Source organism: Perca fluviatilis, chromosome 21 (genome assembly GCF_010015445.1).
Source record: "Perca fluviatilis chromosome 21, GENO_Pfluv_1.0, whole genome shotgun sequence".
Classification (NCBI taxonomy): Eukaryota; Metazoa; Chordata; class Actinopteri; order Perciformes; family Percidae; genus Perca; species Perca fluviatilis.
The window spans coordinates 20869444-20897361 of record NC_053132.1 but is presented as its reverse complement, the minus strand read 5'-3'; the positions used below and the strand labels follow the sequence as shown (position 1 = coordinate 20897361).

General features: G+C 42.6%; 1 protein-coding gene across 2 annotated transcripts in view; it reads left to right on the top strand.

The window, feature by feature from the left end:
• The window catches only part of snx29 (sorting nexin 29), a 185047-nt gene that overhangs the window by 68820 nt on the left and 88309 nt on the right, over positions 1–27918 (top strand). For both annotated transcript variants that reach the window (XM_039788209.1, XM_039788208.1), the window contains exon 16: positions 21121–21227. In XM_039788209.1, coding sequence (XP_039644143.1) covers positions 21121–21227 — 107 coding nt within the window. The remainder of the gene's footprint in view (positions 1–21120; positions 21228–27918) is intronic.

Below are 27918 nucleotides of genomic sequence, written 5' to 3'. Positions count from 1 at the left end.
GCAGCAGCACTGTTTTCCCTCTTGCCCACCCTCTGTCTTCTTCTTTTTAATTTAGTGGTCGGGACAGAACACATTTCGTTTGATACTAAATGAAAGGATTGTTCTTATCAACTCTTGAAGGAAAGAAGACTCTCCTCTCCTCTCCAGATGGGAACATCAATTCTTAATGCTCATTCTGCCATGCTGGTACCCATCTCCCCCCTGGGTGAAAAAAACCAGAGCACAGGGCCCCATCTCAAATGTTTAGCATCTCGCTTCACTCATCTGAAATACCTACAAGATGTATTCTTCTCTTTTTAATAGACACCTGAGCCAAATCCTCATTAAAAGTACGTAATGCAGGGCATACACATCAACAGATGATTAACATTTCAATATTGAGACATTACAATAGCTACTCTCAACAAATGTCTGAAAGACTGGCACCCTCCTTTGGCCTCTACAGTTTCTTTTATATGTTGCACCGATGGGTTTGATTTGGTTGGAGCTTGGCTTTGTTGTATTAGGGTCGAAAGACAATTTAGTTTTTTGGCACAAAAATGAAAAAGCAGGCATTTGTCAAGTGCAAATGGAAATAAAAGTTGGCAAGCTCAAAATGGAAAATATTGAAGTAACAGAAAAATTTGTCCTGACATGTTTATCGAAAGCCATAGAATTTATATTTACATTGGAAATAGAGTCTTAAAGCATTAGTGCGTAACTTTTTGATATTAATAAACATCAGTTACATTCAAGCCATTGCCAAATGAGTTGCTACAAGGCTAATTAAGACGATCAGCTCCACACGACTTACTCTGTATTTCTCAGTATGGTTCAGAAGATTATGGTGTCCGGTGACTTTCCCGCGCAGAAGCTTGAGTAAAGAGAATTACCTCTTCTGAAGAATCAGTCATGTTTTTTTAATCCTCCGTGTCTTCCTTGGCTGCAAGCAACTGCGTGGAGGAGAGGTGGTGGTGTGTGCGCGATCACAGAAGGCTTGCATCATGTGGACGCACAGACAGTTTTGTTGTCATTACTCCTCAAGGGGGCAACAGAAACTACACACTGTAGCTTTAAGGAACACATCACAAAATTAAAAAAGCGACCAACTATCAAAACAACCAACAAAAATCCCATTAGCCTCAGCTGTACTTTGTGTCAAGTGCTAATTAGCAAATGTTAGCATGCTGGTCTACGAACTTTCCAGGTAGATTTTTTGGTCCCACTCCGCCCCTGCTAACACACCTATCTAAGATGGCGAACATGGTAAATAGTATACTTGCTAACTCTTGCATGTTAGCATTGTTCGGTGAGCATGTTAGCATGCTGATGTTAGCATTTAGCTCAAATTTCATTTGCCTAATTTCAGCCTTACTGGGTGTTAGCATTGCTGTAGTCTTATTCTTGTTTGTTGATAAATTACTTATTTAATCACTCGTCAAAATAGTCATTGATTTATTTTAGGGCTGCACGAAGTGAGGAAAATATCTAATTGCGATTATTCTGATATTGCAATTGCGATATGATTCACAATAATGGTGGTGATCATTGATGTATCATTGTTCTCATTTTCATTGAACAGTATTAAAATGATTATAGTGTTGTTTTTTTGCGAGAATCTACATTGGAAAAACATGGATTTTTTCTTTAGTCTGTAGGATACGATTTGTATGTTGGGATGGCTCTGCAGCACTGCAATACTTAATTCAGAATGTTTTGACACATTTTGGGCCTTTTACAAATATTGTGTGCCCATTTGATTTGGATATCGCAGTTGTCCAGATTGTGATTAAGATAAAATGGCGATTAATTGCGCAGCCCTAATTTATTTTCTGTTGATCTACTCATCAACTCGTTTCAGCGCTGCAGTACTAACAATACCACACCAACACTAACATTGATAGTCTCTTTTTCACACTTCAGAGTGATATCGATTAAAACATAGTTTATTCTAGAACAACACTTCCGTTGATCCGTGTAGCTATTTTTAATCTCTGCCATAATGTCGTTTGTTTATCACAGTTATACCAATTTAACAAAGTCTGCCAGTCATGTCCATCTGTGCTACATTATTCATTATTTTCCACCAACATATCTTGTAATCACAAATGTAGTTTCATTGTATTTTCTGTCAACTGGCAGTTGAGTCTGTGTGTAAAACTGGTAGTGTTTGAACCACAGTAGACGCTGTTACCTCAATGTATGCCTGGGCACTGATCCATGGCAGACAGGATGGCTAAATGTCAACGCTAGATGTTTTCTGGTAGTGTAGGTACATTTTCTTCTGCCATGGTGATGTACGGCATGTACTTGTATTGTATTTTATATCCATTTTCTACTATCTACACAGTATTTGTCGCCGCCATATTTCAGCGTAGCTGTTATTATGGAAGCAAAGCTACGTCTCAGACCAACACTTGAACTCTTCACTCCCTTTCCATACTACAAGTATTCTAACCTTTCTTTCACCAGGGAAGGCAGGCTGAGCACAGACAGCTCTTTTTTCTATAAGCTACACAGCTTTTACTGCATGAGGCTTTCATTTTTCTGGCAGTAAGGGCACCTTGGCAGTACTGTCTGAGAGGTGAGATTGGCCTTCAATAATGATTTCCCTCCCCGAATTTTCCATTTTGTCCATAAACCCAAGTTTTCTAGGCTCTCACATACTTCCTGTACTTACCATCTAATTGTGCTTTAGAGGTTCTGCTACAGAGGGGTTATCTAATGTAGGTTGGTAATAGTTTGACCCCTTGAACCTTTCTCATTAGTCATCTGTGCTAAATTGTGATTAGTCGTTGGGCGGCTCCAAACGGCGAGAGCTGCAGAGAATAAACGGTCCGTTTCATTAAGTTGGATGTTAGCGGCACAGGTGCCCTTTAACGGCACAGAGACTATTAACACAATAACCAAAAAGCAATTAGATTGACTTTCTAAAATGGCAGTCAATTAGCAAAGCTGCTGCGCTGCATGGCGTAGAGGTAAGAGGAAAGAAAGACCGAGAGACAGAGAGGAAATCAGAGTATTGGAACTCTGGGTAATGATGCAGCTGCTGATCACCAACAAGAAAAGCTACCGTTTGCCTTCACTTCAAGTGACGGGAGGAAAAGAGCCCGCTAGGTGGCCACTGGTGATGCTGCTGGGGATGCCGCAGTCTTGACGCTCTAGACGCTACCGTTCACAGGGAGACAAGCCTCAAATTGTTGTCATCTGATGCAGTTTAAGCCTAAATCGTAATTTTTATTATATACCATACATTCTCAGAGATAACCAGGCCTTGATTTTTATCTTGCTCGGTCTTTTACTGGAATTTCCAGCAGAGACATTGATAGTCCCTTTTCCCCCCTACTTTAGAGCTATATATTATATTGTTTATTCTAGAACCACACTTTCATTGATCTGTGCTAGTCATACATTGCAACCCTCAGGTTTAGTTCTGGAGTGCACTGAAGAACAAAGGGAAAAATCCGCTCAAAGCTCTTTTTGTGAGATGCTTCAAATATGGTTTTAATCTTTAAAGTAAACTTCACCGGGCCAATTCTCACAGAGTATCTTTGTTTGTGACTTTAAATAGTTTCAACTTTTGTTGTTGTTGTGCAGGCATCTGTCTTTGTTTTATGTCTCCTGTCAGAACAAAGAGAGGGACAGATTGGCAGACCGATTAATCCTAAACTTTGACGTCGGCAATGTCGAAAATGTTTTGCCTAGGGAACACTTCTGTCTGTCTGAGGCCCAGTTTATTGGTTATTCAAGAATGAATGTATGAAAAAGACACCCTTCTCTCCGTGCAAATGAAATGTATTTACTCTGAGATGTTTTGGCTGTAGCCTGTTAGGATGTACGGAGAGGGAAAGAAAAATAAATGTCATCACCAGGTCCGATTGTATGTCGCCTCACAGTGTGTTCCTATAAAGGAAGCAGACGTGACAGGAAATAGGACACTCATTTTGTCATGGGAATAGACACAATAATGGCCAGGCATGAAAGGCTGGTACTTGTTTTAAAGGTTCTGTCCCTGTTCATATTAACAGGCTTCATGGGTGATCCAATCATAAATGGACAATTAAACACAGGGGTAAATGCACCTTAAAGCTGTGAGGCTGTTGGGATCCAGTAACAAAAACCACTTTCCGAGGTAGTGAGGAAAATGTCGACATACAGTATGTTGTGTCACACCAGTATTTCACTGGCCTCAGTGAAGGATCACAGAGATCCATAAAGAAAGTGGTGAAAGCTCACTGTGTGCTGATGAGCGGTCTACACAGTTTTACCCTTGTTAAATTATCCAGCTCCAGATTAGGTTGGAAATGCATCCGATTTCAAAGAAACTGGCTGCTCACCGGTACATAGAAAACTACCAAAAGCCCAGGGGTCTCATTTAGAAATGTGGCATACGCACAAAACAGGGCTAAAAATGTGCGTACGCCACTTCCCACGCAAAGGTTGCGATTTATAAAAAAAAAAAAAAAAAAACTTGACTGGAGAATGTGCGGTCCTCCAAGCAAACTCTGACCCATGCATACGTACATTTTGGAGACAATGGGAATTGGCGACGCAGATGGTGAGGTGGTGAACTGAAGTCCGACTGCAGAAAGTAAATGTGGGAATAACGATTAATATTTAAGTATTGATGCCTCACGCACATTTTTTCACTCCATATCATCCACGTTATCCTGAAGTTTAAATCCAGCAGTGTTATTTGCGCTTGTATTGAGTGATAATTGTTCCATAAACACCTCCAACTCAAATCTTAAATAAAAATTCGGCGCTGTCTCCCCGTCACATTGTCCGCTACAGAGCGCAGGAGGAGGAGATAGCCCGACTGCATGGAATACAGGATAGCATCAAATTCCCTAATGATATAGTAGTAGTAGTATAAATAACTAAATATCTGTCTTTAAAACTGTGCATATATCATCAAATGTCAAAGTCTGGAAAAACAGCCGTTAAGCTCTCGCGCAATCGTTACTCCTTAATGTCCTCGTTATCGGTCTGAACTTTTAATACAGTTCGTGACTAAACCTGCATGAAGAAAAGTGTGTCTTCAAATTGTATCTCTGGGTGGGGGATACCACTAGTCGATGCTGTGATTTTGGCAAGGTGTTAACAATCACAAATTGTTGTAAACCTATAAATACTGCGGTGACCCCCGTGCGTAATGCTGCATGATGGCACTGCTGGCCCTGCAGGAGGACTAACCACCAATGGAAGAATCAGGAGAGAAAGAGACTTCAGGGACCATCACGATGACTGGATAATATACTGATTTAGATTCCCTAAAGCTGCGCTCTTGGATCTATGTACTGAATTGGGTCTAGTAGAGGGTAACCTCGAAGGTCCATCGGTCATATACAGGTCCTTGCCACTCTGGGGCAGCCAGCTGTTTTCAGGGAAATACAGACAGCTAAGTGTTTTTTATAAATAGTATATATAATGGTCAACTTCATCACTAAGGCTTGTTTGGATATAATATATAGTTCTGTTAAATCTTATCATATAGGTCTGGTATATCGAAGCTGTCCCAGAGTGCCGTAATGCCTGCAGTTGTGGACAGTATTATTAATATATGTAGTCTATAGATCAGGTTTTCCTACACTGTGCGAGAACGGGCTGAAATTATAATTCAGTTTGCAGCAATTTCCGATCGTCTGAGAGGTTCTTTGCTTTTTCCCCGCCAGTTGTCATGATTCGGCCAAATGAAAGAACTACTGCCAGGGTCATTAACATACTTATCAGCATTCATGAGGTGCTTTGCATTGACTATTTATGGTTAAAATGGGCGTGTACAGGGCGGGATAAGAGGCTGATTCACGTACGCACACTTGTTTTATAAATCAGATTTTTTTTCGGTGTATGTCATTTTTGGCTTTTGGGTGTACACTTTCAGTAAGGATCCTATGCACATGTTTTATAAATGAGACTCCAGATCACTTCAGCATTGCCACAGTATTTTTCTCGGGAAAGTGGCATTTGTTAACTAATTTAATTTATGTTGGAGCACTATAGGGCTGCAACCAACAATTATTTTCATTATTGACCAAGTGTGTGGACTTGCATATTAAATAACAGACATGGGTGTTTTGGCTCTTTAAACCAACGAGCAGTGTCTCTAGTCTGATGAAGCCACATCAGTTCAGTCATTTAAGGCATTTTGCTTGCCTGACTAACGATGTGTGTTCCTCAGATCCTTTTAGGTTCTGTTGGAGCCAATGAAAATATCAATTAAACAGCCAACTTCAACCAAGGTGAACTACAACGGGGTTTGGGTCTGCAACAAGACTTTGAGTTTTTTACCTGTGCCAAGGCACCACAAGCCAGGCTAACATGTTAAAGCTTTTTTGCCAGTATTCAGTATCTGAATATTTCAATTGTCATGCCCAAATTGGCAAATTATTTTATGTTGTTAGCAGGACAGAAAAGCCTCTGACATTTTAATGACCCTGTATTGAAACATATTTCTTTCAACCCTCCTCACTAGCTGAGAGGCAAGTGAAGACCACAACTGAGCTATTTGAATGAAAATCTGCAAAGAAACTTGAATTTACTGTACTTAGAAAATAAATACCCGATACATCAATCCAACTTCAACAATACTTTTGAGACTCAAAATTGCTTTTGTAGTGTAACACTGCAATCCTCAGCACTATTTTTCAACGTGTAAATCACATTAAGGATCACAGAATTGCATATAAATAACAAGCATCTACTGTAGAAGTAAAAGCTGACATACTGCAGTGCTTTTGCTTTGGTAAAAATGGTTTGTTCCTGAGCTGTCAAGACCAGGAATGTTTCACCTACATAGGAATAGGTTATGGCGTATACAATATTTCATGCATAACTAAATGTAAACGCCTGAATGCTGTGCTATGTGAGCGGTTTCGTAAGTCATTTAAATGCTTGCATATTGTTTTTGTGAGTCACTTTGTAAGTAAATACTGTACGTGGACTGGGTGTACGTGAGTTTTAAGTAAACCGGTTCACGTTTCACAAGCGATTTCTGTAATTGTGCACACTGTGTCAAGCATGAGCGTGCGAGCAATCTGTGAACGCTTGATAACTCTTTTAATTGGTTGCAGCAGATTGAGCCGTGATGCTTTCCAGCTGAGACGGTTTTGGGTCAGTCTCTTTTTTTTCTTCTTCTAATAATCGCTTTGATCACAGGAATAATTAGGTTTTCTTCTTCCCTCTGCTCAAAACACACACACGTCAGCAGGCACCTGCTCTCACACACACACAGACACACACACACACACACACACACACACACACACACACACACACACACACACACACACACAGTGCGTGGCACTATCTTTGTGGGGACCCTTCATTGACATAATGCATTCCCTAGCCCCTTACCATAACCATCACAACTAAATGCCTAACCTTAACCCTTACCCTCACCCTAACCATAACCTAATTCTAACCCTAATCCTAAAACCAAGTCTTAACCCTCAAACAGCCCTTTAAACTTGTGGGGTCCAGCATTTTGGCCCCACAAAGCTATCGGGACCCCACAAGTATACTGGATTCCCGGTTTTTGGATCCCACGAATATAGTTAAACAAGAACACACACACTCACTCACTCACTCACTCACTCACTCACTCACTCACTCACTCACTCACTCACTAACTATAGAGATAAGATACACTGACAAAAGGTGGAAAGATAGGCGTTTTGGATCAGGCAAGAAAACAAGTGATGCACTGTCAGGTCAAAGCTTTAGCGGAAACTCAATCTTCCTAATGCATGCAGCCAAGAATAATGTGAATTTTAAATGACCTCGGCTCTACCGTTGCCAGGATAAGAAGCGATGATCACTTTCTTCACTTTCTTCTGTACTAACTGTTACCTATTTGTCTAACTGAGGTGGGAATGCTGTGCTCAGGGTGGAGACTTATAAAACTCAAATTCAATTACAACACCCCCCCTCTTTTATTTTATTTTTTTACCCTCAAAGTACAATCATATTGTGCAGTGAAATTGAATGTTGGAGGGACATTTTCTGGCAAGCTTTAGTACCCTTTGCTTTTTTATTAACCCTTGTGTGGTCCTTCGGGTCCCAGTGACCCGAAGGACAACACAAGGATGATGTACTTCCCTTTACTTTGTTGAGAATTGCTCTCTAAACCCTGTTTGTGTAAAGTAAGTAAGTAAAGTTTATTTCTAGAACACATTTAAACACAGTTTAAGCTGACCAAAATGCTGTACAAACAAGAACTAAGGTGCTGTATTAACCCTTGTTTAGAGAGCAATTCTCAACAAAGTAAAGGGAAGTACATAATCCTTGTGTTGTCCTTCGGGTCACTGGGACCGAAGGACAACACAAGGGGTTAATAAGGGGAAAAATTCCACTAATTAACCCTGACAAAGCACACCTGTGAAGTGAAAACCATTTCAGGTGACTACCTCATGAAGCTCATTGAGAGAACACCAAGGGTTTGCATTGTATCAAAAAAAGCAAAGGGTGGCTACTTTGAAGAATCTAAAATATAAGACATGTTTTCAGTTATTTCACACTTTTTTGTTAAGTACATAATTCCATATGTGTTCATTCATAGTTTTGATGCCTTCAGTGAGAATCTACAAAGTAAATAGTCATGAAAATAAAGGAACACATTGAGTGAGAAGGTGTGTCCAAACTTTTGGCCTGTACTGTGTATATATATATATATATATATATGATATAATATATAATATAATGTATTTCCCTATGTCTGAGTTAACTGCAATAGCTCCATATTAAGTTGAGGTGGAGTAAATTCACAGTTAGCAGGGAAAAGAAGTTTGTGTATTATAAATGTGATAATAAAGTTTGGACCACTGTAGAAAAATGGCTTATTTTTCTGAGTTCTGACACAACTGAGCTTTCCCTGCAGCAACGTAAATCATCAAGGTACTAAATATGCACTGAATGAAGAAAGTTTTTTTTTTTTTTCCACAGGTCTAATTCAGTGGAATGAGATTTTTCGCGGCAGAGTTGGAGATGTGTGGTTTTGGATTGTGTGTTTGTGTCTCTATATGTATCTGTAAAACACGCGCTTGCATTTATGATATTGACAGTGTCACATGGACACTATAATCTGCTTTTTGTTCTCGCTCAGATTATGAGGAATTCATGATTAAACCTTTAACGCTTCCTATAAATATGTATGAAATCATTCCACTACACATAATCCAAATATTGATCGCCCACCCCTCCCCTATACGCGAGCAGTGTAGTGTCCCTTGGGATCATTTCCATCACGCAGTGTTGCTGGCATGCAGCTGCACTCTGTAACCTCGCCGTGCTCATGTAATGCTGCGAGGTGTGAAGGCTAAACAAAGGCTGCGTACTTCAGATTAGAGCAGATGATAAAATGAAACTTTAATAATCCTCGTGGGGAAACTGGGTCATTGCAACAGGGAAGAATAGAAGACAAGGAGAGAGAAAATGAGACCTGCAGATAATACAAGTAATTACAACTAAAAGAACATACTGTACCCAGGGTAAAGCACAGGATAAGTTAAGATAGGACATATGTGTTGGCAGCAGCAGGTTAGACACGTTTGGACAGAAATTAGAACATATGCTCAAAACATATGTTCAAAGATGTAAGCCAACCCTTCACAGATTTGTTTAGGTACTTGTCTAATGAAGCAGAAAAGCCACAAAATAATCTTGTCACAAAAAAAACGAAACGGACCAAGTGTTGAATGCCAGGTTGCAGCTTGTTCAGGTCACAGCGACGAGGCTTCCTTTGATTATGCGCTTGTCCAAACAATCACCGCGCTGATTTGATCAGTCCTGCCGCAGACTGAATCTCTCTTTATAACATCAGTAACGTAATGAGATTGAATCGCCTGAGTCCTCAATAAGAGCGTCGGATGAACTTTATTGATCCTGGCAGCTAAATTGGGTCATTACAGTAACGGCGATTTAGAGTTTGTTGGGGAACGTGAAACAAACAAATTTTTCGGATTCTCTGTTGATCCCTGAAGGAGAAATTAATCTTTTTGTGTGGCCGTCAATACATGGAGGAGCTACTATTTTGTTGGAAATTCAAGTAGGAGGGAGAGAGTTTGTGCTGTAGCTGTCCCAAAGCCATACTACATACTCACTCTATGGGCCCTATTTTAACGATCTGAAGATCTGCAAGTATGAAACGCAGAACGCAAGTAGCTTTGTGGGCGGATCTCGGGCGCTGTTGCTATTATACCGGCGGGATAAATGACTCTTGCGCCCAACGCAAATCTAAAATGGGTCGGTCTGAAGTAGCTAGGTGTGGTTTGGGCGTAACGTGAAAAATAACCAATCAGAGCATCATCTCACATTCCCTTTAAGAGCAGGCGCGCTTGTTCCATGGCTGATTGCTATTATGACGGTGGATTTGCCTGGCGCACGCCAGCGGGAGCTGTCCGGGATGCGGCAAAGTAACAAATGCCCGTCTTGACCGGGTGGCGATGTTGCTGCGGCCTCTCGGGCGCATCTCCTCAAGTCTGGAGAGGATTGCTGCAGCCATGGAGCGTGGGCCTCCAAACGCACCACCTGCTCCTGCTGTGCCCCTTCCTCCTCCCCCAACTCCATCTCCGTCCACCCGCTCCACCAGGAGCACATCGCGCATTACCACTCAGGACCCTCAAGTGTCCAACCCCGCCGTAGTTCAACATCACACCTCCTTAAGTCCTCTAATATTTCCTCATTTATGTCATCAACACATCCATGATTCATGGAAATGTTGTGTAAAACACAACCAGCCACAAAGAATGCTGCGACTTTTTGAGGACTGTACTGTAAAGTGCCTCCTGACCGATCCAAACACCTGAAGCGCATTTTAAGTAATATTTTTCCTTGTAATTATGTATGGTTTGCAAAAATGGGAATTACTGCATCCGTGAGAAGCAAGATGTATGCGCCTTGTGCGCACGCTACATTATGGTCAAGCATGCACCCCTAAAATAGCATCTGAATAACGCGCCACTGACTTTAGACTAGCGCCACTGACTTTAGACCAGGTTTTTCCTGGTCTGTGGCTGAATTGTTTTCTGAAACTGCAAAATAGCACCAGGGAACGTTTGCGCCAGAACACGCCTCCTCTTTTCGCTGAACCGCCCCCGGGAGCGCAAATACATTCCCTAATTTACCGACGTGCGTCTGTGGAGGGAAAAGTCCGCTGTGCGTTGGGTGCAAAATAGGAATGATACATGCGTCGGTGTACAAAGGCAATTGCGCTGGGTGCAAGATAGGGCCCTAAATGTGTTCTGTACTACTCTGAGGCTACATTTACATTTACGTTTTGGTTTAAGAACAAATATCTTTTGCTAATTTTTCACCTCGTATTCCCACTGCTCTGGCGTTTCAGAGCCCCTGAACCGGAGACATTTGAAAACACGTCTGACCCTGTTTTGATTTGATTAACGTTAGCTTCCCGGTGGAGGCTAATGCCAGACCGCTACAACTACGACCGGAAGCGTGGAACAGATCGTGTCAGTGTCATATCCTCGGTAAAACCGGATTATCATCTGTGCATGCGTGAATAATAATGAAGAGTATCAAGTCTGAAGCAACAGGGAGACTTTCAACATGTGTTATTGACTGTGCCAACGTTATCATCAACAAAATCTGATCATGGGTGTAAGAACAAATCTCTGATTACTATGGATGGCTGATAAATAGGAAATGTTTGGCCATTAGTATTCCATTACCATCTGCAATTTTTACATTTGACATCTCGGTTATTCAGCCGATGCTTTAAAACCAATGAGACATTGTGTTAAGGGAGCGGCTCCATGTACAGTCAAGAAGTAAAATCCAGATATTTTTCACCGTTACATTTCCAGGAAGCAAAATTGCTTTCAGATTTCTATTCAAAGGGTTGCAACATAATTTGACCTGGTGTGTGGTGTGATAATGGATGTTCGGGGGCAGAAGAAAAATACTTTTAACCACTTTTCACCCTTTTCTGTGATACAGGCCTGAAAGCTGGCTGTGGTTTTGTCCTGGTAGATAGTGGATGGCAGTGTTTTGCTGTGATTGGAGCTATTCTGGACACTTCTAAGAACAGAGCACAAAGGCTAAAAGAGCACTCTTGAAATGAAAGTAGAGCATACACACAAATAGGGCTGCACGATATGACCTAAAATCTAAATCGCGATTAATTGCACATTTTACCTCGATAACGATAATAAAAAAAAAAAAATTATGATTAGTTTTTGTTTTTTGTCCTCATAGTTCATTGGCAACCCGGGCCCGCTGCGTCGAGGAGGAAACCTCTATATATGGGCGCCCGCTCTACCAACTGAGCTATCCGGGCGCAGAGCTCCCTGATTGGAGCCCTCAGAGTGAGTAAGAGAAGCGAGAAAAGCAGTTTGGCCCATGTAACAGCAGTGGGCCGGCCTGATCTCTGCCTCTCTCTTCTGTTTCTCAATACGCATATATGGGCCGATACACAAAGGCCTGTGTTATCTGAAGGAGGGGAACGCGAGAAATGAGCTATGAATGATTAGAAAATGAAAGAAGATTGTTTTTGATTAGCGCTCGTTAATTAACTCAGTCAGCCGCCTGCCTGCTCCCTAGCCGGCACATCAGCAATGTATGGCCTGACTGCGTGATTAAGTCAAATTTGTGTGTGTGTGTGTGTCTGTGTTAGAGAGAGCAGAGGGAATGCATGCTGCTGTTAGTGTAGCAAGGCACAAAGGCATTTTTTTTTTTTCTCGCTCTCGTGATTTTCGATCTTGTAGTTTTATAATGAAAACCAGATGAACCTTGAACCTCAATTTGCTTTGATGTCTGTCCGCATGTGTGAAAAATCTTTTTTTGTTGTTGCATATTCTCATTGATATGCACGGCGGCTGGCCTTCACTACATGCATGATTATCGGCACGGGACTGCTGTAACACCACAGCGCAGTGCGTTGAATTAAATGGCAATGAAAGATTGATAAGAGGTGAAAAGAAATTAAAGGTGAGGTGAGAGGAAGACAGGAGGAGGATGAATGGGTAAGGAGGGAGAATGAGATTTCCAAGGTAAAGCAGGTGTGAAAGGAGGAATGAAGATTGCATAAATGAGTAGAAGGTGTACAGGAGGTTGAAAGAGAGAGTCGACAAAGACAGACAAAAAAAGAAAGCAATCAATACTTCACAGAGGAGAAGACTCTAACCAAAACAAGGACATTTGTTTGAGCGAAAAAGAGGTGAAAGAAAGTTGGGGGCAAAAAAACAAAAAGAACAAAGGACTGGAAACAGGAGCTGGGAGGGATGAAGCGATTCCATAAGAAGATAAGATATGGAAGACGAGATTCAGAAGAGCCCCAATTTCACAGTGGTGCGAGTGCCGCAGGTTTGTGCCGTTTCAAGGAGCGCTCCACTTGATTGCACATTAGTCCCATTGTGGAGGGAGCCCTGCACATGTTTTATTTAGGAGGCCTCGGCTGGACGTTTGCTTGTTCTCCAGCGCTGCGGTGTGCTCGGGGTCGCCGATGCAGAGCCACGTGTCTTTACTGCTAATGGACGGAGCAGCATTAGTCAAGTGTGTCAGCCTCTGCCCCGCTTTGTGGCACCGACGTTATTATGACCTGTCAAAGCTTCCCCTTCGGAGAGGATATTCAAGGTTTATTCATAGTAAGGGTTAGGTGCGAGGATTTCTCTCTTCCTGCCTTTCTTCTGTTTTTGAGCAGGACAAGAGGAATGCAGTGCGGGCTGTAGGGATGCACCGAATCCAGGATTTGGGTTTGGATTTGCACGAATATTGGGCTTTTTTTCCACCGAACCGAACCCTACGCTTGCACTACGCCGTTGATTGCGGGAAGGTGTTTACGTAGGTGGAGCGTTCAATGCAGTAGGCTGTGCGAAAGTGAAAATGGAACTCGTGAGCAGAAAAAGGGTTGTTTGGCAGTACTTTCAGTCAAAAGAAGGCGATTCAAGTCCAGTTACATGTTCAATTTGCAATGCCGATTTGTCTCGTGGTGGCGAGGACCCTAAACAATACACAACATCGCCGCTGTTAAAACATCCGAAAGAATACGGGTTGTGCATGAAGGAATCTAAAGACAGCAGCCAAAATGCAGCGACTTCAGGTACGGCAAAGGAAGGACAGTCGCAGCTAAAATCTGGTGTTAACCAGACAGTGCCTCTCCCGGGCTGTCGGCTGTTCTCTCGGTAAATGAGTCTCCCTACAGTGGGAGTGGGCCGGCTGCTGCTCGTTAGCTAACGTTAGCGTTCTAATTTCACCCACCCGACATGCCTTCATCATACACTGGTTAGCGAAAATTTGTCACTCATCTGGCGACAGCAATGTGCTTTCCTACGATGTGAAAAGAGTGTGTGAATTCAACATTAAGTTGTTACATTTAACTATTTTAGAGGCTGTGGACGTTGTTTACTTCATTAATGTGTTTACTGCGTTAATGGACTGAGGATGGGAGTAGGATTCGGTTTTTCGGAATCTTAACCAGTGGATTTGGTATTCGGCCGAACCCCAAAAATCTGGATTCGATCTCTGTAGGGTAAATCCAGACAGCTAGCTAGACTATCTGTCCAATCTGAGTTTTCTGTTGCACGACTAAAACAACTTTTGAACGTACACATGTTCCACCAAAACAAGTTCCTTCCCGAGGCTATTTTGCAGCAGTACCGTTGCTACGTCCGGCGCTTAGCGCTGCCCAAGACGATTGTGATTGGTTTAAAGAAATGCCAATAAACCAGAGCACGTTTTTCTCCCATCCCGGAATGCTGTGTGGACTTGCCCGGACCCTCCTCTGCAGCGCTGTGGAGGAAGGTCTGGCAATGCGAGACTAGGCCTGAGATGACGAAGAGTTACCGATGGGGGTGACGAGCGCCATAGTGTCACGCCGGAAAAGGGGCGAGAATTAGCCTGTCCACCTGGGTGTCCTGTTTTCATCACTGCCGATCGGAGCTGTGGCCGATAAATAGACTACTGCAGAGTCGTTTGTCCCGGGAATGAATGCTGATTGTAATCTTTCCCGCTAAAGACAAAAGCCAGATGTTAGTGGGTGTCAAGTGGGTTTTTTGTGCTGTTGGAAAGGGGCTTTCGATTAGGGATGTCGCGCAGTGGAAGTAGGTCGCCGTTCATCTGCACGTACCAACCGTAAGGGATGGTAGCATTTATTTACCGAAAAAAAACCTGGAACGGTACACACACTGCACTGCTACGTTCACAGCCATACAATACGGCTAACTTCATACTCACCGTCACACACTTGCTCGCTGTCATTCTCTCTCTTGGCATTCGCTAATGTTACGCACACAACCTACACACTAAGTTGCTGTTTAAAGGAGTTTGCTGTTTGTAACATCTTAAAAATACATTTTAGAAAAAAATTCCACGATGCTTAGAACCCGGCGGGGACCGGGCTCGCAATATGGTGGCTGAAACCCTGGAGCTCTGACCACTGACCGCTGGACGGCTTTCACAAACGCAAGCGAACGATACATAATGTGTGTTGTCATTTCATGTTTATTTCTTAAAAATGAACGGGTAAGTTACCAGTTATTGGATGTCGGGCTATCGAAAGAAAAATTTGAAACTGACATTCCTACTTTTGATGCAAAATCAAATGCAGCTAAGACTGACACATATTGATGTAAATTTGAAAGCCAATCGGGACTTCACAGGCTGTTATTAAGATTGGGATGGTTGCATCTTGTTCTGCCCCTTAAGCGCAACGCCAGCGTAACTAAAATTCAAAACGTTAATCAGGGCAGCACAGTTAATCGCAATTTTATCGAAATCGCAATATGAACTAGTGCAATATACAAATGGCAATGGCAATATTTGTTAAAGCAAAATATGTGTCAAACCATTCTAAAATAAAATAGTGTGGTGCTGCAGAGACATCCCCGGCCTACAAATCCTATCCTACAGACTAAAGGAAAAATCTTTGTTTGGTAGAGATCCGTGCAAAAAAATCACACTTCAATCATTTAAAAAAAAAAAAAAAAAGATCATTCCCTCCAATATCGTGAATCCTATCGCAATCGCAGTGTCAGTCAAAATAATCGCAATTACATATTTTCCTAATATCGTGCACTCCTAATGTTAATAGGCTCCTTTTTAGCACATTGAAATTAGTATAAATCATCATGCCAACAGTATATCAGTGATGCTGTGTTGCTGTGTGTCTATCTTCCCATTCCACAGATGGAAAGACATTAGGCTTTATTCTGTATGTGAGGATTGGTTGTCGGAGAGGTCTACACTAAAACTCAGTCACTTTTTTTTTTTTTTTTTTTAAAGTGACTTTCTGATGTCCTTCAAACAATTAGGTAAAAGAACAAAGCAGTGTTTACACATTCCCTTTTCCTCCTTTTGCTTTGTGCTTTGTATTTTTTATTTTTTTGAGTCCCACTCCACTCAGAAATGTGTTTTCTTTGTTGTACTTTCTCTTGGATGTTTAACCTTTACTGTGCAGACTGACGCATTGACGCTGAAAGGTTGTTCTCGTATTCATCTGCTGAAGGAGAAACTCATCTGAAACCTCAGCGTACGTGTGAACGGGATTTTGTGACGTCATAAACTAGTTTGGAATCCAATCATGATCCAATATGCAAATAACACTTGAAGCCTCCAGCGCCTATACACTGAGATCAGACTTTTCACGGAAGCAGGAGACGTTTTTGTATCAAGCAGGTGAACTTGGGGAAATGAACAATATTTGCATATTTATTGATTCTGGATTTTTACTTGAGGGAGAAGGAATATATGTAATAAGATTTTTTTTTTTTTTTTTTTTAAGGTTAATTCAACTTTTTTTTTTGTGTGAAAATTATATTGGACACAAATAATTCTTCCCAGCAGAGTGTTTTGATATGTCTTTGAACGTTCCTGGATGGCAGTTCCCGTACAGTGGAGCAGAGGATGACATCTGTCTCAGGCCAGATGTGACCCATCATAGTAGTGTAGCCTCATTGGAAATGGGAAAACATTGTCAGAAAAAGCAAATGAAATACATTTGTCTAGTAAGCATTTGGCTCGAGGGTCTGAGAATAGAGGGTGTTGTGTGTTTTGATTTGATCATTCGGTCCAGTTTCTGGGACGTTCCTCTCAGTGTGGCTATGCAGCCACTGGCCTGTGTGTGTGTGTGTGTGTCCGTCTCTCAGTGGACTTCCCCACTAAACTGGCTCATTTATCTCACACAAAATGGGATCATTAGAGAGGCATCTCTGGAGAGCCACACACTCAGGTGAAAACCCAGGGGGATGCACACTTATGGGAATGGGAGACTCGCAATGAAGCGCATTTCTCATCTGCAGCTCGACACGTTTGACGTTTTCGACTCGCACGCACACACACCTACTAGGGAATGTTGCTCAGTTAGGTTTGTTATGACAGAGCAGCTGTCTGCCCAATTTCCTAGAGTCAGGAACATCTGTGTGCCCCCTTCTCGCTCTAATCCCCCCCCGCCACACACACACACACACACACACACACACCTCTCCCTCTCTCTCTCTCCCTCTCTCTCTCTCTTCTCTCTCTCTCGTTCGCCCACACACTGTATATGTTTCATTATTAAGAGCCTATCAATGTGACAGGTAGCACAAATTCAACTTACTGTAAGGGGCAAAACAACTTCAGAGCTGAGGCAAATTGGTACCGTAAGAGCAACCGTCAGCAATCATCTGTGTGTGTGTGTGTGTGTGTGTGTGTGTGTGTGTGTGTGTGTGTGTGTGTGTGTGTTCGTGTTTGTTTCCCACTTGTATTATTTTTTCCCATTTGTGTGTGTGTCTTTTCTTATGTTCCTCTCTCACTGGCGAAGTACATATTTTTTGTATTATTTACAGTATGTATATATTTATAGTGTGTGTGTGTGCGTACAGTAGTTGTAGGCTATGAGGCTGCTGACTGAGGTATACACTACAGTGCTATTGGTGGGCTAAAGATAAGCTTGGGGATTGCTGTGCTGCTGGGCCCTTTGCAGGAGCCACGATAATGCATTTCTGTCAGCCTCTGTATATGTGTGTTTGACACTCTGTGTGTGTGTGTGTGTGTGTGTGTGTGTGTGTGTGTGTGTGTGTGTGTGTGTGTGTGTGTGTGTGTGTGTGTGTGTGTGTGTGTGTGTGTGTGTGTGTGTGTGTGTGTAAGGAACTTTCTTGTACTGCTGTGGCAGTAATTGTAGTTTGTAGCATGACAGAACTTTGTCAGTTTGGTTTGAGGTCTGTATGTCTCTACGTGTTTTCTACAGATGTGTATCTGTGTTTTTGTTCCATTGAAGGGTGTAAATTAATACAAAAACAATAAATCGATACGCTGATTACTCAGTTTAAAATAAGTAATTTACATTTGCAATTTTTTATTATTATTAATCAAATCAAAAAAGCTAAAGATTTTTCAGCTCTGGGACCAGAGTCTGCTTCTAAACTTTAATCTCTTTGGAGGTACGGGGGATCTTTAGGGGGAGATAGCATGTCAACAGTGTATGCCACATAGAAGTGGTAACATCATCTGAAGGCTGGTTACCTGAAGATTAATACGAGATGTAGCTCAGCACGGTGTGTCAAGTTTTTCTAGCCATAAATCTATAATAAACAGTGTTTTGGTTAGAGCCTACTCAATTTTGAAGGTTTGTAAGGGCTTAGAACATTATGATTGAAGTGAATTGAATAGGATACCCATTATCAGACTCTATTATGTCTTGTAAGTTGTTGGAGCCATTTCTGGGTTTATACTGTTTGTTACACAGATTTGGTGCAACATTTAACCATTTCTTACCACTTAAGAATTGATAAAAAAAAAAATTGACAAAAATACCACATTAATACACCAAGGGGCCCTATCCTGCACCCGGCGCAGCGCAAAGCCCGACACAACTGTCTTTGCTAGTTTAAGACCGACGCTGTTGTCAATTTCCCGTCCAGCGCCCGCGTCGTTTAAACCGCAAATGCATCTGCGCCAATCTGTTCGCCCATGGGCGTGCTGGTCTTACAGGGAGGCGTGTTCAGGTGCATTCTTGGAGTATTGCTATCTTGAGGCAGCGGAAAGTGATCGCGTCATTGACCAACAAAAACCTGGTCTAAAGTCAATAGCGCAGCATTTCATTGTTAATTTAACAGCAAATTAGTAAAATGCGCCTAGGCTCGTGCACAGCGCATGCACACTATGCTTGTTACACACACACACACACAGGGACGCGCAGAAGCACACAGACATGAAAAAGATAAAAAATTAAAATATTACAATGTGAAATAGTATTATTATATGATCTGCTTGCATGCTTTTACTTCACACACGAGCAGATCAGTTTCTTCTCCTGAAAATCTCTCCTTCCTGCTCATCATAATCATAATAGCGTTGCGCCAAGGTCCAAACGCGCCTGGCTTTTAAAGGGAATGGGAGATGACACTCTGATTGGTTTATTGCATGCTACGCCCAAAACACACCTATGATTGATTAAGTACAACCCTTTTGAGCCATGCGCCTGGCGCACGGACCCTTTTTCCGCCGTTTAACTAGCAAAACTGGATTCGTACACGCCCTAAACGCACCTGCGCCAGGCGCTTCACGCCGTGTGCTTAGATGGATTAAATAGGGCCCCAAGACTTACCCAAGAGGAACACCATAGTAAAATCCATGCTGTGGTTTGGCGTGAAAAACTTTTGAGATTCCTGTGAAAATTGCATATTTCGACGACTGGATGGCGAGCACTTCTTTTCTGGAAATCCCCTTGTTGTCAGTATACCTAGGATTTGATCCGGCCCTTCTCCCCTTTCCCTCATCAAGTACCGCAAAGTTGCCTTTTGAGTAAAGCACTACACCACCCTGGTGCCATGCTGATACCCTGTGCCTTTCGGTAGAACTCAAAAGATAAAAGGCATGCAAACATCGGCTGAGATATAATGTGCAATAAATGGACAAATGGACAAGAAGTCTCACGAGGAAGGATAATCTATTAGTCTGAGAATGCCCATAGACAGTTGTGTGTGTGTGTGTGTGTGTGTGTGTGTGTGTTTGTGTGTGCACGCCACCGGGCTGACTTTACCCAACAGTGCTTTTATTTTTGTACCTATTGATTCTCAGCAGTTTTCCCCCTACGGTCCCATCTATTTGGAACTACAATCAGCCGGCCTCCTTCATCAATACCTGCCTCACTCTGTCTAGACATTCAGCCACTTGCCGGGGGTTCAAACTTTTCTAATCACAGTCCAACTGTATGTTTTCTAAAACTCCTCCCTGAAGTGCCATGACCACAGCTTTATTTGAGCTCTGTGTAGCCTTTGGACATGCAGAACTTCTCCCTCTGTACTTTATTTCCCTCTCTTCTTGACTCTGCTCATATCTCTCTCCCCGTCTCTTCTAGCCTCAGTGTGTTTGTCTAGGTTTTAGCTGTCTTGACTGTACGGTGGCAGTGAAATAACAGCATTAATTTGCTTTTGCCGAGGCGGGGAAAAAAAACAACCAATTTGTCTCCCGAGCACCCCTCTCTGCAAGAAGATACAGAGCTTCAACTTCTGCTAAGTCCTGCCATCCTTTGCCGGGGGAACCCGATTAGTTGAAGTTTATGGCCTCAGAAGCGGCGCTCTAGGCTCCGCCGTGATGACTTCAGCTGGTTAGCGAGCTCCAGTACAGTAGTGCAAAGAAACAATAAGCTCCGTCTGAACAGAAAGTCAGAGTAGAGCAGGCGATGGTGAGCGAAGGGGAGTTTATCATTTTGACAGTAAGAAGAAACAGTAAGAAGTTTTCTCTGAAGGAGAATGTGGGTGTTGTAGCATTTTATTCTGTAAGTGTAAGTGTGTCCCTCTGTGGGTGTGTGTTTGTATGCCTCTACCTGCGTGATAACAGGTTTGTTTTTTTCTTCTATGTGCACGACTCCCATCTACTTCAGTGTCTGACGTTAGTTGAATAAAATGGAAATTCCTGGCTTGTGCCTTGCTGGTAATGCGTACATTATACATATGTGCTGCTCCCTGTGCATTGTTCTCTCGCTGCTGAAACAAAGGCGTCAAACAGCCGCAGGTGTCACAACTCGCTACAGAAGACGACACCATGTGCATAATTAGCAGAAATGGCCTGTTTCTAATTGGCTGTGAGAGGAGTTGTTCCTCGCGGCATGTGTTATCTATATGTCACAGTATGGGTACGTCTGTGTAAACGTAGGTTCTCTCTCTCTCTCTCTCTCTCTCTCTCTCTCTCTCTCTCTCTCTGCTGCAGCCCTGTCGGTGTTGCGGTCGAGTGAAGAGAAGGCCCCGGTCCCACAGAATAAGTTCATGGGTGACATCGAGGAGCTGGCCGCCAGCTATGAACGCAAACTCATAGAGGTGAGTGCGTCCTCTTTTTATTCTTTGCCGCGTATTAGTTAGCAAGGAAGTGCCACCGTTGTGTGTTCCAGATGTTCATTTTCCCCAGGGGATAACCAACCAGTCATCTGAAATGGGAGGGTTGTGTATACATTGCATTTTTAGAAAAGTATTTACAGCATATAAAGGAACAGTTCAACATTGTTGGGCAATACTCTTATTCACTTTCTTTCTGAGAGTTAGATGAGAAGATTGATATCGCTCTGATTTCTGATGTTCGAAGTATGATGCTATAGCCAGCAGGCGATTAGCTTAGCTTAGCATAAAGACTGGAAGCAGGGGAACCAGCTTCTTTGTTGGTTGCCTGTGGGGTTGCAACGGTATGAGATTTTCATGATACGATAACTGTCTTAGAAGTCAGGGTATACGGTATTAAACCATTATTATTTTTATTATTATTATTATTATTATTATTATTAATAATATCAGAATTATGAGTTACAATGACCCCGAAGGGAATGAAAACAGAAGGGTTTTTTGGTTGAACAAATCCTTTATTATATTTTAAAAAAAGATATTCAATACTTTAGATGTATGCCGTATGATAACTGTCAATTTTCATACCACGGTATACCGGCACATTGCTGCAACACTAGTTGCCTGGCAACCTCATGGTAATGACAAGACTCCAGGTAGACATTGGCCTGCACATAACACACAAAAGTAACAATATGTAACAAGTTAATTAAAAGTTCTGCTTGGAAGATTTTTCTTTTCTTTTTTTTTTTTTTTTTACTTTGGACATAGCCAGGCTAGCTGTTTCCCCCTGTTTCCAGTATTTATGCTAAGCTACGCTAACTGCCACACAATGCAAAAACAAAATAGGATAGAGGCCAGTAATCCTGTTTGTTGACAGTAAATTAATTGATATTATGTGCCAATGAATAATTGATGTCACAAAGCCACATGGAGCTTTGCAGTGAGAAATAAGTGAACTGATGAAGCAAAGAAGAATGATAGAACATGTTTTTTGGCCTTTTGAGAGCTGTGCAGGGGACTTTACTCCCCGAGCTACTCTATCTAAATAAAGCAGAGAATTGTACTTTCTGCAGCTGCATTGTTTTACGACTCTTAAGAGCTCTAATAACTGGACATCCGGCATCATTTTACCAATTGCCTGACGGATGATAGGAGCTGTATCCAGTTTCCTGTTTGATTTACCGATGAGTAAAGACTCCCAGTAAGAGTGCGATTGGCAGAGGAAAATAAAGTCAACATCTGTGTATTCTAATGGGTAGTGAGGTGTGAGGGGCGTCTACATGAATATTTAATCCGTGGTTTTATATTTCTTTAATAAGAAATAATTCCGCCTGTGCTTGGCCAAACTACGTTTTCACTTATTTATGCACATGCATGTGTGGTGCATTTTTAATGGTGTTTACTTATTTATTTGTCCATTTGCATGGCTGTCTGTCTCGATTGGGCTTTCACAGCCAGCCTGGAGGACCGGTGCGGGACACAATCGCACCGCAGCTTCTCTTCTGGTCCCAGACCAGCCAGGCTTTGATGGCTTTGTTTAAATCAGACTGTCCTGCAGAACGTTAGGGTTTTCCCTATCCCCGATATGTAACAAGTTGGCTATCGGAAAAACTGAAATGGCTCGGCTAGCGCTGGCTTCGCCCTAATGATATCAGCAAGTGTCTTAACCACAGAGGACAGGCGACAGTAAAAAAAATAAAAATAATACAGCAAACAGTAGGTACAATGTTTTCAACAATCTGGTTTAATAGGAGTTGCCTTAATGGTCCCATTTTTATGCTCATTTTCAGGTTCATACTTTTATTTTGGGTTGGTATTGGGACATGTTTACATGCTTTAGTGTTAAAAAAATTATCTGTCTGAATATACCTGTATTCACTTTCTGTCTGAAACGCTCCATTTTGGCGCCTGTTTAAGCGCACCGTCATTGCACCGTCTGCTCTGATTGGTCAGCGTTTCCGGGTCTTTCACATATGCGCTCTCTGAGTCTCTGCACCGCCATTGCAGCCGGGGAATGACTGTAATGGCACTGTAGCGGCACTTTCTACCTATATACAGTATAGTTGTGACATCCCAACCGTACGAAATCCTGACGGTTCGTTGAAATGTCTGAATACGGGCTTTCACAGTACAGTAACGACATGGAAATCTCTCTTTTTACACTACGGGACCTTTAATATTCAGAGGGCCTGATTTACTAACACTAGCGCAGTTTGCGCTGCGTCTGTTTATGCGAGTTCGGTAATAGCGCACGCTATGCTTCCACATTTTGCGTAGTATTTATCAACCCTGACACCCATCAGACAATCAGCGTCTTTCTCCGCCGACTAGACCGTAAATTGCGCTGTAGCAAAGCGGTACTTGTGCTATGATATGGCTGAGTGCAGACTGCGATATTCCCACTGCTGATGCTATGACTGTTTGAAATGATCCTGATGCCAGTATTTGTAATGTAGCGAGGAGTTTAACAACTGCTGGAATGGGATGTGAACGCTGAGTGGGAGATTCAATTTCATCTTTGATTTCTTCCAGTAACTCTAATATTGCATGGCTGCTTGATCTGTAACGCTAAATGATGTTGTGTTCACTGACAAAGTGTGATTCTTGTGTTAAAAATATTTTCAGCCTCCCCTATGTCTTCGTCTTGCTCAAATTACTGTTGCCATTTCACCAGCGGACATAAAGGTCTACGAGGAAACTTCGATTCGGCTGGTTTAGACCTGCTTTTAAGAGGCGGAGAATTTCCCCCGCAGAATAGAGGCCGCTCTTACTGACAGTCTTTGTAAACTCCACGGAATATATAATTAGGTGCCGTTGCTTTATCATCCTCACCTTTTGGGTGAACTCCCACTTTCCCCACGACCCTCCCACGAACGCATATTGAAAGCGCAACTTGTCTCTTCTCGCTCATGTGGCAGACAATCTGCGATTTTACCCAAGTGCGCCCTGTTTGTAAATAGCCCGCATCGGTTACGTCCGTCTTTGCGACCAATTAGCGCCTGGAAACAGGCGCAAACGGCTTGATAAGTCTAGCCCAGAGTGTGTTAGCTTGTGTATCCACTCAGGGTCAGCAGCGTTACTGTCGGTCCTGGTGTGAGGATTCAGAAATTGTGCGATTTACATGAGTAGCTGTCAACACTCCTGATTCAGCTGTCTCACTTCAGCAACTGAGACAAAATCTGACTCACCAGGTTATTGATTTTTTGAAAATGTCACATCAAGCCTTGTTGGATACATATAGGCCTGCCAGACACAAATAAATATTGGACAGGGCTCAGCTTTCATTAACCTGGGAAACATGCCTGTGTTTGTGGCCTAGTTCAGTTTTAATTTAATGATGCTAATGCATTGAATTGACTTTAAATCTGTTTATACTGGAGCAAAATCTCAAGGTCCTCTATGCTCTTTTCATCCTTTTCTGGTCATGTGACCTGCTAGGCTGTGCACAGGGCAGTAAAAACTCTCAAGATAAAAGTAAGTTAGTGTGATTGGGTAATAGGGCAAACTTCAACCAATGGCCAATGACTTTGGGTTGGGGGCAAGGGGTTTTAAACAGAACATTACCCATGTGTGCAGGGTTGCTTTATGCTTTGTAGGACATTGTGCAGGCCCAGGCTATGCCCCATATCCAGTAGACACGGAGCTACATTATTAGTTTCTGTCCAGCTGAAGAATGCAAGGCCGGGATTCATTCTCCTTTTAGCTTTGTTTGGATCTCCACTTGTCTATATCGACGACGTCTCATTTCTGGGATTGCTCCGGTGCCACCGGACGTCCCTTTTTTTTCGGCCTTATGTCCATCCCCTTCCGCTTTCTTTGTGTTGGCATTCTGAACTCTGGTCGATTTCTGAGGACTATGGTCAACTGCTCCTCAGACCTCTGCAGGGTAAATCCAGACAGCTAGCTAGACTATCTGTCCAATCTGAGTTTTCTGTTGCACGACTAAAACAACTTTTGAACACCTGTTCCATCCAAACAAGTTCCTTCCCGAGGCTATTTTCCAGGGGCACTTTATCGCGCCCGGCACTTAGCGCTGCCCAAGACGATTGTGATTGTGAAAATTTCACTTTATGCGTTTTTTTTTTACATTAATATGCGTTCCCCCAGCCTGCCTATGGTCCCCCAGTGGCTAGAAATGGCGATAGATGTAAACCGAGCCCTGGGTATCCTGCTCTGCCTTTGAGAAAATGAACGCTCAGATGGGCCGATCTGGAATCTTCTCCTTATGAATCTTCCCTATTGAGGGCTGCAAGTTCAAGGTTACCTCCCCTTTCTCTGCTTTGCTGCCCCCCCCAAAAATTTTTTTCCGAATGATAGAGACATCATGGCTTTCAAACGAGCAAAGCGGCAGTTGGTCAAGGCCACACCCCACCCTCCACCTTGCCCCCTATCCTCCTCAATAGCATTTAAAGCTACAGACACAGAAATGGCACATCCTAAGGAAAGTTCATTGTGGGACTGGCTTTAGTGGCTGTAATTCTGCTCCAAAGGCTGAATTTCGGGAAAGAAACTTCAGATACAGTATTAGGGAACCACTAAGGTCTATATAAAAGCATCGAAAGAGCACCATGTCATTGGGACCTTTTAAAGAAATGCCAATAAACCAGAGCATGTTTTTCTCCCATCCCGGAATGTTGGGTGGACCAGCCAGACTCTCCTCTGCAGTGCTGTGGAGGAAGGGCTGGCTACATCTCCACCAACTCCTCTTTAGCTGCTCAATGCTCCACTATGTTCACCAGCTAGTTGCTAACTTTGTCTTGCTGCAGGGTAGAGTAAACTTGGTTGATCAAACCTTTTTGGCTGAAAACAGCTGGCCAGTGTGGAAGACCAAAATAATGAGCTCAAAAGAGACAAAGAACACTCTGAAGAGCTGAGGGCACCTGCAGACTTAGGTGATCATTCTCCGTGGGTTTGGTGCAGAACACGATCAGTGGTATAGTATGCATCCTTTCCAATGTATTAAGCATAAACAGCTGCTTGGACAACAGTCCGAGCAGCTGTTAAGTGACATTTTCTGAATCGTTATTGGCTAACTGCCCACTTACAGATTTAGAAACGTTGCTAACTATGCCAGACGTAGGGCTCAGTGGTCGCCACTGTTGCCTCAAAGCAACGTCTGTGATTTTAGCAGCAGGGCCAACTTTGTGGAGTTATAATGTTCTCCCATTGTGTTTTGGTTTCTGCAGCTCCCCTCCTCCTGTCCAAAGACACACACAGTAGATCAGGTGATTTGTAAATTGGCCGTAGTGCTAATGCAGAGTGTGACCTCCTCTCCTCACACCTCCAGTGATCCCAGTCTTCCTTTCTGCCCTCGGGCCACACATTTTCTGTCCCACCGGATTTCTCTTGTCGTTCATTTAAAAAAAAAAAAAAAAAAAAACGTAGCGTGATATGCCGCAGTGACTTGAGGAGGAAGTGTTTATTTTTACCCTCTGATGACCTCAGGTCCTTCTCTACTCTCTACTGCCGCCTTCTTACTTACTTCTCCGTGCTTCTCACTCCTTCACTTCTCAGCTGCGATCGCGAGAAAGCGATATAAGGTGTGTTCGTGTACGCGTGCACGCATTTGCTAGATGTGCAAAGTCACGTCCGCGTGAGTGGGATTTCTGACATGGATCTGCATGGATGTCTGATCTAAGTGGGTTTCAAAAGCTATCGGAGTGGGAGGCCACTTTAACATATCCCGATAGACCGGCGCTTGTCTGAAATCAAAGGAAAGGCAATGAAATGAGGAATAAAGACATTGAGTAAAAGATTGACGGATGCAGAGAGAGCGAGAGCGCAAAACAAAAAGAGAAGCAAGTGAAACTACTAACAACTCGGGGGGGGGGGGATTGAAGGCATACGCATTTTAATTTTCAGCTTTATTGCGTGGTGGTTTTCATTGTTTGTGAGTAATAAAAACAAATTACATAATGCAGTTAACATGTCCACTGAGGTTTCTGAAAAAAACAGCAAGACTGCCTGACATTGATCTGTGAGGCTCGGGTGATAAGGAAAAGGTGGGCGGGTGGTGATGTAACACATCCTCTTATCAGCGCACACAAGCTGTTGGTGTCAGGCTGAAGGTGTACAGCACCTCCCTGAACTTATTGTCCTGAGAAATATTCACACTCACCAGCATGTGACTGTTTATTTATAATTACATTCCTAATCAGTTATAAAACTAAAATGATAACCGCATGGATTTGGCATTTGGTTATTATTATTTGTCAGGGTGTTGTCAATATTGTTATCGTCAGTGTCTTTCAGTTGTTACGGCTCAGAATACATTTCCAATATAATTAAAGCAGCCACAGTCGGGGTTGCTGAGATATAATGAATAGTGGAGTCCTAGAGGAGGAAGAGTTTTTTTTCAGCCGCGGTTTTTAGATGAAACCGAGATGAAGGTAAAGGCTTACCTCTCCTCAGGCACTTCACATTTTCAAACTCACCTGGAATTTTTGAAGCCATTTCGGGCTGTTGCGAAACGAGACATTCAAGGACTCCTCTCGAGTAAAGTCAGGGTTGTGTTTAAAAAAAAAAAATCTTTTTAAATCTTTTGTAGAACTTTTCAAGAACTAAGCTGCTAGTTAAAAAACAAAGTGAAGTTCAAGGAAAAGCTGGCAAAAAAAACTGTACGTCTGACAGAATGCAACTATGAATATACTGTACAACTTAGAGCTGTAATTGG